We start from the raw sequence: 12,851 nt of genomic DNA on the forward strand, positions 1-12,851 counted from the left end.
TGGAACCAGCTGAGGTTTCCTCCCCCAGTGCTGCAGAGCAGGGCCCTGAATTCATGCTCTATAGGCTCAAATCACCGCATCACCAACCACCCGAGCCTTTGAAGAGGGGATTGCGTGGTGGCAGAGGCCTGGCATGAAATGGGTTTGAAGTCAGCTGTAAGGCAATGGGATGAGGGAGCAGCCAGCCCGGCACGGTGGGATGGGATCAGCCCCAGTGCTCCTGCCTGGAAGAGGCTGGGAGCTTGAGGCTTGCCCACGCAGCACCGTGATGGCAACGATTTGGCAAGAGGAGCAAGTTTAAGAGGAGAACAACAGCACTGGAAGGGAGATAAAGAAATCTCTCTGACTGTCTGACGAATGCAGCAAAGGGTTTAAAATACACGAACGCGCTGGTAAAAATCCCACAGCAACCTAAAAAGCAAGTTTCTGAGGCAGATTTTGTGTGTGCTTTGGCTTTGTGCTTTCATTGCAGGGTCTGAGGGAGGTTGAGATCCACCTTGAGTCCCTCCATCAGGCTGGAGGCACTTGGGGTTCATCTCCTCTGCCTTGCTTGGACATGGCACCGTGTCCCTCCTGCCACCACCAACTTGGTGACCCTGACACAGTCCGATATGGGGGACACAGTGACCTGCACACACAGTTGGATATGGGGGACATGGGCAGCAAGACCTGTAGGGACAAAGCTCATGGTGCAAAGTCAGGAACAATCCTGCACCCAGGCTGGGCAAGTGGGTCCTGCCCTACCTGGCACCAAGGGCAGATTGAAGCCTTGAGGATGCAGAAGGCCCTTGGTTGTACCCTGGGCTCATTAGCAACATGTCCATCAAAGATCTTGAGCTATCTCTGGGCTCTCTTGCCCGTCACATAACACAGGTCCCTCATTTCCAGCTGCTGAGATGCATTAAAAGCAAGCTAAAAATATATTGGTTTCCAAATACTGCTTTCCCATGTAAACAGTGGTGGCAGGATGTAACACAGTCATAAACAGGGTGACATCAGCCCGGGATGGGGAGGGCACGTGTACCGCGGCCGGTGGCCATATGAGGAAAGCTCTGGGAGACAAATGAGGATGCTCCTACTTTGAGCAAGTGTTGGAAAACCTCTGGGTGGGTTTTAGCTGAGGGTCTTTATCTGCAGGACGTGGCCCTGGGGCATGAGTGGGGCTGGGCAGGGTGACAGCCCTGAGTAGAGCTCGCTGGTCCTTTCTCCGTGTTGGGCTGATAGCTGGAGCACGGGCATCCCAGCGCTTGCAGCCATGGTTCAATGTGGGACTGGCCAAAATGTGCTGGTAATGGGGATTTGGTGACTGAACAAAAGCCAGATGAGGTCCTGGTGGTCCATTCTGCTCACCACCACCATGCTGCAGGTCCAGCAAGCTGCAGAGGGAGCAGATGTGATCTCCTGAGCTCTGAAGCTCTACCAGCCCTTTACTTCAGCCCAGGCACTTGCTGCTGGCAGGGCTCTGTGTGCTGGAGCCACATGGAGAGAGCCCAAAGGACCTTTTTGTCCTGCCCCGTCCTTCCATCAGCCAACGCAAAGCTCGAGCAAGGTGCTCAAGTTTCAATTCTCACCATGTCCCCATCGCTGCAGTGGCACTTGGTGGCTTCAAGCCATGACTTAGGGAACCTGCAGGGGCTCCGGTTGGGGTCTTTAGGCCAGGCACAGCAGGTTTGTAATTGGCTTTAGTACTTGCTGAATATCTCCTTAATGGTTTTAGGGACGGGGGGGGGGAGATGTGTTGGAGGAAGACTTGGCTTGCTCCTGGCACGTGACTCGGTGAGGAAATGGGAAAAGAATTTCTGGCTGTGAAACGGCAGCTCCACGTCGAGACCTCGCTCCTTCTTCGCAGTGGAACAAAAAGGCTCCGCGCCCCAGCCCAGATGCCTGGGATTCCTCACGGAGGGGCCCCGGAGCGGTAACGGTCCCGCTCCTGCTCCCGGCCAAGGTGGTAGCGGGGAGGCCGGGGGTGGCTTTGCTGGAGCGCTGGCACGGCGCAGCCGCCCTCCTCCTGTTGTTTCAGCTGCGCTGGGTTAATAACGGCAGCCGAAAGCTGGGGTGTCCCTGCCAAGTCTTCAAATCTGGGCTTTGGGACGCTCTTGTGGCGTTGGCAGCCAAGGATGGAGGAGGCAGCAGGGCCAGCCATGACCGTCCGTCTGGAGGGGACAAGGGATGGGCAAAGGAGATACCGGGGGGCTGCTTGTACACACACACACACACATGGTCCCTACTCCTTCCCCACCTCCCGTTCTTGGTCATATTTAATGATGGAAATAAGAAAAGGGGTTTCCAGAGGTTTCCTGGTGCACAACTAGCCCCACCGAGCTCTTCGGGCCATTCAGTGGGTGTTTCTCCTCTCATAGCCCTGAACCCTCCCCTTCCCAAAAGCATCCATTCCCATCTCTCCAAAAGTGATGCCCCATCCCTGGCAGTGTTCAAGGCCAGGTTGGACACAGGGGCTTGGAGCAAGCTGCTCTAGTGGAAGGGGACCCTGCCCGTGGCAGGGGTTGGAACTGGATGAGTTCTAAGGTCCTTTCCAACCCAAACCTTTCCATGATTCTATCGGGGTGCATGGTCCATGCTTTTATGCATTAAGCACCTTCACAGGCTCTTGTATTTTTATCCCGATGCTGTAATTCATCCCGAGGCAGCAGGCCGGGGGGCTGGTGGGGTGGGTTGTTGCCTGGAGATGTGTGGAGGCTGTTCCCAGCCCTCCTGGTTTCTCTCCCAAGTCTGCGACTTCCCTCGGCATCACTTCACAGCAGTGATTCACGTCTCCCAGCCCCACTGCAGCCGCTTTGACTGTTCCCCATCTCTTAACCCCAAGGGTTGGGGAGGGGAAGGAAAGAGGGTGACGGGGCTCGGGATGGGGGGAGCACGGCACTGACCCGGAGCTGGGGCTGTAAAAATGAGTTTTTAGGGCGAGGAGCCGGCGTGCCGTGCGGCAGCAAGTTGTGGGTGGGTTTTTGGCAGTGTGATGCGGCTCCAGGGAAGGCGAAAATGGGACTTTGGGGATGGTTTTTTGGGGGGGGGGATTTAATAACCCGGCTCTTTGTGCAGGGTGGGTGCGAGGGGAAGGGGAGACCCCGAGGCTGGGTCCAGGCCCCCTCCCAGCGCGGGGCTCGTTTGGGAAGCGCCTTAAAAAGCGAAACCGGGGAAAGCCCCGTGTCCGGGCGCGGACAAAGGACCGGGGGAGCGCGGCTCGGCGGGGCCGGTGCGCGGGGGGGGGAGCCGCTGCCGTTGCCGGAGCCGAGCCAGGGCGTTGCTGCTCTTTGTCGGGGGCTGCCGCCTCCCCCCCGGAGGAGGGGCCAGTCCCGGCGGGGCGGGGAACGGGCCAGCCCCGGGGCTGCCGCCGGCCGAGTGCTCCTCCCCCGCCGCTCCCCTCCGGGGTCCCGGTTCCCCCGTTCCCGGGGCTGGTGTTGGGGTGGGGGGGGGGGTGTGGACGGGGCCGCGGTACCCGGGAAGGGGCGGCCCCGGTGCTCCCGCCCCGCCCCTCGGTGCCGCCCCCCGCCCTCCGCCGGGGCTGGCAGCGCCGCGGGAGCCCGGTGCTGGCGGCGGGGCCGGGGCGTGCGGCGGCCTGCGCGGATCGGCCTTTTGTTCCGCCGGCGGGAAGGAGAGCGGGCGGCGGCGGGGGACGACGAGGAGGAGGAGGAGGAGGAGGAGGAAGGCAGCAGCCCGGGCGCGCCATGCATCCCACCGCACCGCCCGGGGGCTGCCCGCGGGGACGACGCGGAACCCCCCGGCCCCGGCCCGGCCGCTGAGCCCTGCACAAAAGGGGCGAGAGCGGCGGGGAAAGAGAAGAGGAGGAGAAGGAAGAGGAGGAGGAGGAGGAGGGGGCGGTACCGCTCTGTCCCGCCCGTCCTCCCACCGCCACCGCGGGGACCGGCCCCCGCCGCCCCCTCCCCAAGCTATGGCCGGGCCGCCCGGTGGCGCGGAGCCGCCGCAGCCCCTTACCGGCCGCTGGGAAAGTTAGTGCGAGAGGGGCCGGGAGGAGGAGGAGGAAGAGGAGGAGGAGGAAGCAGCAGCAGCAGCAGCAGCCTCCGGCCGCGAGTGCTGCCGTCCCCCCCGCCGGCTCCCCGCAGCCCGGGGGATCCGGTCGCTCCGTCCCGTTGCCATTTTTGGATGCGTTTTATCGCCTTTTTTTTTTTTTTTGCCTGGGGAGGAGAAGAAGAAGAAGAAGAAAAAAAAAAAGCAGCGAGGACGCGGCAGCCTTCCTCGTCCTCCTCCTCCTCCCTCTCGTCCTCCTCCGCTGCAGGACTCAGCTGGCTGGATTGGGGGGGTTCAGCGTCTCTCGGTGATCGCGGGGTGACGGAAACCCCGATGCCATCATGGTTTGGAGACAGGAAACCTCCAAGTTTGCCCTGAATGAAGAACTTCCTGTGTTGAAACTTGTACGAATATCCGCTGACAAGCTCAGTTCAAATGAAAACACGGGAGCCGGGGGGAGAGGCTAATTCAGACCGGCTGGACTTTCCCGGGACAGCGAGGAGCCGCTCGGGACGCGATTCCCAAGCCACCGGGACAAGCAGTGCCTTTGTTGTTAGTAGACGGACATTCGGGATAACCGAAGAGCTTCAACCTCTGTCGCAAACGGCGATTTGGAATATTTTACCGAAGCTGCCGGGTGGTTTTTCCCCTTGGATGGGGGGTTTTACACGATGAGATGCGGTGTTTCACTCCTTGGGAACGCTGGTGGAGCTGCTGAGCCGGCGCGGTGCTGCCGGTGCACCCTCCTGTTCCCATAGCGCCGCTGCTTTGGGGTCCGAGTCTGCCGCGGTGGGTTTGGGACCTGCTGGCTCTGTGATGCTTCCTGCGGTGCTGGGGCGGTTCCGTCATCCCTAAGGACGGGAGCATGGGCAAACCACTGAGCCGGCCAGACTGTTTACGGCAGAACCGCACTTGCCTGGGGAAGGGCGAGGAGGAGGATGGTTATATAGAGGATTGCTACGTGCCCCAGAGGTCCATATACGACACGATGCGGATTAACGAGCAAATCGATCAGGGATCGAAGCTCAACCAGCTTTCCAAGAGCACCCTCGGCAAGGGGGACGGCAGCACCATCTCCAGCAACGGCACTCTGGGAGCTGCCAACGTCTTCGAGTCCAGGGCGCCAGAGGCAAAGAAGTTGGACGAACGAGTCATCTTCGATGCACTGAAGCTCAGCAGCGACGTCTCCAAGCCAGCGCCGGCTCCACCGAGGAGGCGACCGAACCCTGAGAGGAAGGAGAATGTCAACCGGCGGTCGTGGAAGTCCTTCATGCCACCAAACTTCACCGAATTTGCAGAACGGATGGGGGCTTCGCTGAGCGAGGTGTCGGAAGCGGGTGCTTCCAACCCTTCCCTGCGGGATAAGCGGGAGTCAAGCACCATACTCACCGACCACCCAGGCCAGCCTGACCACGGTGAGCCCATGTCTGAGTCTCTCACCTTGGAGCACGTCTCCAAGTCATCCGGCACAGCGGAGGCTCTCACGGCCAAGCAGTTCGGTGCGGATGGCTACGGGGGTGCCCGGGATGAGCGCCAGGCCCTGCTGAACCCCGGTGAGGGCCGCGGTCGCGTCGGGAACCTGGCCAGGGTGCACCGGCTCCCCAGTGCCACCTGGCCACGAGCCAGGAAGAACTTCATCAAGGGAAGCCTCAGCGATGGGCACCAGGAGACCCTGGAGGCCTCCGAGTCGGACTCTACGGTGGAGAACGTCAACCTCTCTCCGTGCCTTAGCGAAGAGCTGCTGGATGCGGGACTGGATATTCTCATCGCCTCCAATCTCAGGGAGAAAACGGAGTCTGAGCTGAGATTTGAGGAGGACGAGCGTTGGGTGATGATGGAGGAGTGGGAGGAGGCGACGCTGTCAGAGAGAGGAAAGGCTGTTCTGGTGGCAGAGGAGAAGAGGAGCTGTTGCTTGGCAGATATTACTGAGGAAAGGGAACAATTCACTGCTCTGACGGACCCCCCCAGCCCGGGGACCTCCCGGTCCTGCGCATCCCGGGGGGGTGCCGGCAGCCCCCCCGCTGGCAGCATGTGCTGTACTGAGGACACGGCGGTGCAGTGCCAGGTTGAGGACTTGGCTCTGGGTTCAGAGCGCTCGGCCAGCCCCACGGGCCCTGAATTGTCCGACACGGACTCGGTGCAGATGTTCCTGGAGCTGGAGGAGCAGTGCCTGAATGAGGACGAGGGTGATGGGGCTGCTCCCGGCTGCTTGGAGGTTCAGGTCTTCCCGATGGATTCAGAGGGGCTGGACCCAGATTCAGCCAAACTGGCCCGGGTGGAGATGGAAGCGTGTCAGCACAGGGCCCCTTTGGACATCAGCGCTTCAGACTCTGCCGTTGTGTCAGATCTGGAGGACTTTGATGTCACCTGCAGCTCGCAGGTGCTGAGCACGCTGGAGCCCTTCTCGGAAAGGGACACCTCGGCCGTCACCCCGACGGACTCGGATGGAGGGGCCTCCCCCAGCCCCATGGCCATGGCAGGGCCGGGCTCCCTCCTGCAGTGCTCCCCGGCACCAGTGGAGGATGAACCTGAGCCGCTGGTGGAGCCGGAGCTCGCAGGCAGTTGTGTGGTGGTGCCGGGTGGTGAGGTGCCATCGCCTGAGATGGGCACAGGACCAGCTTCTGGCTTGGAGGAAGCTGGTGACCCCAGTGCTCGGGTGGGATGGGGTGTGGAAAACCAAGACTTGCTGGTCCCTGATGGGGAAGCATCAGAGCTTCCCGAGGAGACCTGTCCTGGCCGAGCATCCCCCTGCCAGCCCCCAGCTCCCCCCATGGTGGTGGAGGAGCTGGAGTCTCCCCCACAGCAACACAAAGACAGTGTTGAGTGGATGGATCCATTTGGGACCCATCACCTTCTGCCAGGAAGGACTGAGCTTGCCAGCTGGGATGTCCCACAACTGGTTTCTCAGGGTGAAGCCACAGACTTGGGGTCAGAGAGTGATGGGGCTGAGGGCCAGCCTCATGTGGCAGAAGGGGATGCTTACTGTGGTTCTCTGCCACCTTTCCACACCGGCTCTGCATCAGAGCTGGGCTCCGAGGCTCCAACATCCCCAGTGCATGTTGAAGACCCTCTATGGGAAACGGATCCCCTGGGCCAGAGCCTGGCTCTGGAAGGGGCTGCCCATGCTGAGGGGTCCCCCATGGAGGTGGCCATCATGCGCAGGGATGCACCAGCCGCCATCCTGCAGCCGGGAGACCTGGACTTGCTGTTTGCCGGTGGCTGGGAGGGGCGGTCAGCAGCACGGTGCTGTGCCATGGTGCTGGGTGATGGGGTCCCATGTGCAGCCAGCCCAGCAGCCCTGGAGGAGCTTCCCAGCACATCACCCATGGTGGGGCAGCCTGCTCCCGATGCCATCCTAAGGGATGTTGGAGGGCTCTCTGCTCCAGGGGATGTGGCTGTCCCAGAGCTCCGGGCTCAGGAGACTCCACCAGTCACCGGGTATCCCACCATGGGTGCTGAGGAACTATGTATTGAGCACCTATCTCCAGATGCCACCACCACTGCCATGTCCTTGGCAATGGAAGAGCTTCTGGATGCTCCACCACCATTTGCTGATGTGCCTGTTGCCGCCGTGCCACCACAAGCAGGCGACCCACTCATCTCCAGTGTTGGGGATCTTGGCGGTGGCCCTGTGCTGCTGTCAGTGGTGGGGCCAGCAGTGGCCTTGGGGGATGCAGATGACTTTGCCACCGCGGTTGTGCCGCCCGTCCCGGAGGAGCTCTCCGCCGAAGTGCTGGCTTTGGAGGATGACCCCATGGTGGGAGCGTCCGCTTTGGATGTGGCAGCCTGGGATGGTGCCATGGAGGGGCCCTCCTTCACCTTCCTGCCCCCTTTGGAAGGACCCAGCTCCCCAGAGCCATGCGTGCCGCCGGGTGCACCCTGCCTGGCACAGACCCCCCCGGGGGACAGCCTCCATCCCCGCAGCCGTTCCCCGACACCCGGTGAGGGGTCGGTGCCTGCGGACACGGAGGGACCCCCCCTGGCCACCGCTCTCCTCGCAGAGGGGCCTCCAGCTCCACGGGATGGATTCGTTCCAGATAACGAGGTATTTGCTGCCTGGACGGGGTTTATTTTGTGCTCGAGGGGTGGGTGGGAGATGGGAACTTAAGAACACAAGGCCAGGATCTGCCTCCCGAACAGCCTCCTCCCTCCGGAGTTCAGCTTGGATTTGGGAAGCAAAGCGTTTCGGGGCCGGGGTGGGGGGGAGTTGTGTGTTTTTGTAAGTAGGGCTTCTGCTGCTCGATGACCTAAACCATTGTCTTAAGCTTTTTTAGCTTCTCCAAGTACATTATGGTCACCCCAATGTAAATCACAGGCTTGAGAAAAACCTTTTTGCCAGGTCCTGGCGGGGTGGTTCCCGTCTCTGAAGCAGAAAATGCATTGGAAGAGAGAATCCTGTGAAACAAATTAAGTGCAAATAATTCCTGTCCTGGGTAGTCATTGCTTGCTGCAGCTTTTTAAGTGAGCACGGAGGTGCTGGGGCTCTGGAAGGGCTCAGATTCGCTCTGGTGTTTGGGGATTTGCTTTGCTGTGCCATAGGTTTGCCTGGAGAGACCTCGGTGGTGGAGTTCCCACAGCCAAGTGCTGCTTTTCTGCCATCTGGATTAGGAGCGATATCACTAAGGAGACATCAGAAGTTAGACAGCGCCGAAAATCCCAATTGGGTGGCATTTCCTCATCCTTTGGGCTGTGCCACGTGTGTGAGAAACACACGTGGAGAGGCTTGGAGAGATGTTCTCACATGGGGGGGGTCCATGTGAGCATGGGCTGGGGCACCCAGTGTGGACCTTGGCGAGGAAGCAGAGCTCTTGGGTTCTTGCCTCTTTGGTGTCAGTGTGTCCTTGCTGGAGGAACCCTTATTTCAAGTGCAGCATCTCATTGTTAACCCCATAAATCTCTGCCTTGCTCAAACGCTGTTGAAGCCATTGGCAGCTCTGGGTCTGTGCTGGTTCTTCCCACTTCGGGGCCAGGCCCTGGGTTTGGCAGCGGTGGGGTTAAGGAGTGAAGGTGGTGGAGGAAGCAGAAAGTGAAGGGATGCTTTGGGAAGCTGCTTTGGGAGGCATTGCTGGCAGTGGAGCAGATGTCCTTCTGCTTGCCAAGACGTCTGTCCAGCCGCTTTGCCCAGGGGGACGCCTCACTCTGCGCCTTCTCCTGCCCAGCAAATACATATTAAATATGAGCCTCAAAGCTGAGTCACCGTGAGGTTAATGAACTAAATCACTGGAATCTTTTATGAGCAATGAAACACAATGTGTTGGCCGTGCTCGCTCCTCGGGCTGTGGCTGCGATTGCCTTTGTAGGGATCCTTGCGCAGCGATGCATGGTGCAGGTGCCTGTGGCCGGGTTTGCTCAGGGCTCCTGCCCTGCTCCGAAGCCCTGGAGTTTGTTTTTTTGCATGCCAGGCTTATCAGCCTGGTCCTTTTGTGGCTTTGGCTGCTCTGGCAGCCGGCTCCAGATATAAACAGCCACGGGAGCAGCAGCCAGGGCATCGCTGGTTCCGTGTCACCGTTTGTTTCTTAGAACCGTGGCATAATTTTCCTGGAGCAAACAGCTCCTGGATGGGAAGAAATCACTTGGGAAATGAGGCAAAGAAAGTCAAAGCAGCCCCTTTGCTTGGGCTGGGGACTTTGTGTGTGTTTGTGGGGGGAGGTTTCGCCTGCCTTGTGTTCCTTTGGAGGCCAAGCGTCTGCTGGGTCCGCAGAGCTGTGCCATCCATGAGCTGCTGCTCTGTTAGGAGAGATCCTGCATCCGAGTGGGACTTCCTTGATGCCGTCAGTGTCCATTCAGTCTGTGGCACATGAGGAAGCAGGCAGCTGCCTGCGGTCCCTCTGCTTCCCAAAGAGAAGGTGTTGTGCCAGGGCTGAGGGCTCCGCTCCTGCCCAGCGCTGGGTGCAGGGTGATTTGTGCTCTGGGTGGGCTCGTGGTCCAAGGGACCAGAGGAAGTGATGGAGGGCCTCTTTTCCTTTGGTTTCCCCAGGTTTGTCCCTTGGGACCGGGCTGTGCGGCTGCAGGGACCATGCAGGGCGGCCGTCAGCACGGTTAGAGCAGATCCCCAGCTCTGATACTCTGATAAAAGCATGTATCTCCTTCCAGGGAACAGGATTTGCCCTGCTGCCTCTCTTTACAATGGGGAGCTTCATCCGCTCTCCTCCCCCTTCCCTATCGCATCTTTTGTGTTCTGAAAAGCTTTTCCCCACAGGATTCCCAGGCAGGACCATGCCAAATGCGTGGTGCAGTAAATGACTGGCACATTCATTGCTCATTGCCTTTGTCTTTCGAAACACAGCCGGCTTCATGGTGTCTGTAATTTTGTGGTTAACAAACTCCTATGATGTCAGGTCTCTGTTCTCAACAGCATCACTGTGAGAATTGCTTTAGGTTTTCCCCCAGGAGCATCGTTTCCCAATCTGGTGGCTGGCCAGAGCCAATGCTCTCATTTCTTCACCCATTTGCTCTTTCCACCTTGCCCCAGTGCTTGGAAAAAGGGGATTTACCCATTTAAAAGCAGAGGTGGATGCTTATAGATCCCAAGCTGTGCTCCACACTAGTGGCATCTGTGTTACTGGGTCAAGGCGAGGGAGGAGTTCAAACTTGTGCAACTCCAATGAAATCACTGCAAGGAGCTTCTGCATCTCCTCTAGGGAAGAAAGCCTTTTGTATCTGAATGATTGGAGGGGCTTTAAGAGCATCTCGTGGGTTACAAACACCTTTTCTCTCCCGCCCTTCCCATTCCTAGCTGTTCCAGAAAGAGCAAGTGGATCCTCTCCAGCTAAAACTACAGCAGGTCAATGGAGTTGGTCAGGGACTCATCCAAAGCGCCGGGAAAAACTGTGATGTCCAAGGGCTGGAGCATGACATGGAAGAAATCAACACCCGCTGGAATACCCTCAACAAGAAGGTGAGAGCATGGCAGGGGGGGCTGTAACCAGATCCTCTGGGCCCTGTTGGGGTCTGGTAGAAGAAGGGGGTCATTGGCAAGGAGCTGAGGCTCCGGTGTCAATGCATCAGCAGCCTGACGGTGCGGTGGGGTTGTATTTGGGGTACAGGTGGCCCAGCGAGTTGCTCAGCTGCAGGAGGCCCTGTTGCACTGCGGGAAGTTCCAGGATGCCCTGGAGCCGTTGCTGAGCTGGCTGGCAGACACCGAGGAGCTCATCTCCAACCAGAAACCTCCCTCTGCTGAGTACAAGGTGGTGAAAGCCCAGATCCAGGAGCAGAAGGTGAGCAAGCACAGGGTGACAACAGGCTCAGTGGGACCGGGAGCCCTGCACAGCCAGTGTTTTGGGGACCAGCTGTAACAGCAAAGCCTATCTGGGATGTCCACAAACCTGCTTCTTTCACGGGGACCTCAGAACAGCTTCCAGTATCTGAAGGGGGGCTATAAGGATGCTGGGGAGGGACTCTTCATTAGGGCCTGCAGTGATAGGACAAGGGGTAACAGGTTAAAACTGAAACAGGGGAAGTTTAGATTGGATCTAAGGAAGAAGTTCTTTACTGTGAGGGTGCTGAGGCACTGGAATGGGTTGCCCAGGGAAGTTGTGAATGCTCCATCCCTTGCTGTGCTCAAGGCCAGGTTGGACAGAGCCTTGGGTGACCTGGTTTAGTGTGAGGTGTCCCTGCCCATGGCAGGGGGTTGGAACTGGATGATCTTAAGGTCCTTCCCAACCCAAACTGTTCTATGATTCTGTGGTGGATCTTCTGGATTCCCACATCCTAATGTAATAGGCAGGTAGCTCCTTTGACCACACTTGGTATCTCGGCTGTCCCAGTCACCGGCATTACTTTACCCTCCTGCTGCCTCTTGAAGTTTGCTGCTGGTTTTGCTGGTCGGCCGTGTTTTTCCAGCCCTGCCTTCTGTTTGTGGTGGCAGTTCTGCTGTGTCAGGAGCAAGCTGCTGTTGTAGGCACTGGTTTGGGTATTGGGACAAACTGTAAGACCCGGCCTGAGGCACGCTGGTGTTTGCAGAGATAACAGCCTGGGTTGGCGCCTGCCCTTGTGAGCCAGCGAGGGAAAGTTCAAGTGTGGTCATAGTAAAACATCTCAGAAATGAATTCTTACCAGGGCTTGGCCCGATGTCTTGAGGCTCTGAAGAGGAGATGTATTTGAAGTGGAAGTTAAAACATGATCCCCATAAGTTAGGGGGTGATACGGGGGAAGCCTTTGAAAACTTCCCCGGTGCAGAAGTGCTTTGAATTTCTTTTCAAATAGAAATTGGAATAGAATGGGACTGAACGGGATCGAATGGAATGGGATAAAGTGGAACGGGATAGAATTTAACAGGATGGGATAGAATGGAATAGGATAAAATATTTCAGTTGCAAGGGGCCTCCGATGACATCTAGTCCAACTGCCTGACCACTTCAGGGCTGACCAAATTAAAGCATCTCATTATGTTGTTATTATTAGTTTTAAACTGGTTTTGATGGCAGAGGCTGTCCCACGGGGCTGGCTTTGGCCTTAGCCCCATCCTTACAAGTGGTTTTCAGCCACAATGAGAGATGCCACCTCTCTGAGGGCTAGAATTGGTTCTGCTGCTCCAGCCCGGTAACCCTGCTCCTTTGGTCTCACTGCTGATGCTGTAAAGCTGCTCCAGCGCCTCCTGGACGATCGCAAAGCCACCGTGGAGATGATCCAGGCGGAAGGCGGCCGGATCGCGCAGTCGGCGGAGCCCGCGGACCGGGAGAAGATCGTGGGGCAGCTGGAGAGCCTGGAGCGGCGCTGGGCAGGGCTGCTGGGCAGCGCGGCCGGCAGGTGAGGGGCAGCTCAGCCTCTGGGCTCCCACGTGCGGGAAGCTGGCGGGGGTTCGTGTGCAGACACATCCTGGAAACAGCTGGAAAACAGGGGAAATCAGAGGCAGTCCGGGAGCTGAA

At 58.6% G+C, this 12,851-nt stretch overlaps 1 protein-coding gene across 16 annotated transcripts in view; it reads left to right on the forward strand.

Moving 5' to 3' along the window:
- The window catches only part of MACF1 (microtubule actin crosslinking factor 1), a 135,521-nt gene that overhangs the window by 91,361 nt on the left and 31,309 nt on the right, over window positions 1-12,851 (forward strand). For all 16 annotated transcript variants that reach the window (XM_062630963.1, XM_062630968.1, XM_062630970.1 and 13 more), the window contains 3 exons: window positions 10,721-10,882; window positions 11,031-11,201; window positions 12,566-12,732. In XM_062630963.1, coding sequence (XP_062486947.1) covers window positions 10,721-10,882; window positions 11,031-11,201; window positions 12,566-12,732 — 500 coding nt within the window. The remainder of the gene's footprint in view (window positions 1-10,720; window positions 10,883-11,030; window positions 11,202-12,565; window positions 12,733-12,851) is intronic.

This window comes from Pezoporus occidentalis, unplaced genomic scaffold, assembly GCF_034315485.1.
Source record: "Pezoporus occidentalis ecotype Australia unplaced genomic scaffold, CSIRO_AGI_Poc_V1 ctg362, whole genome shotgun sequence".
In the NCBI taxonomy this organism is placed as follows: Eukaryota; Metazoa; Chordata; class Aves; order Psittaciformes; family Psittacidae; genus Pezoporus; species Pezoporus occidentalis.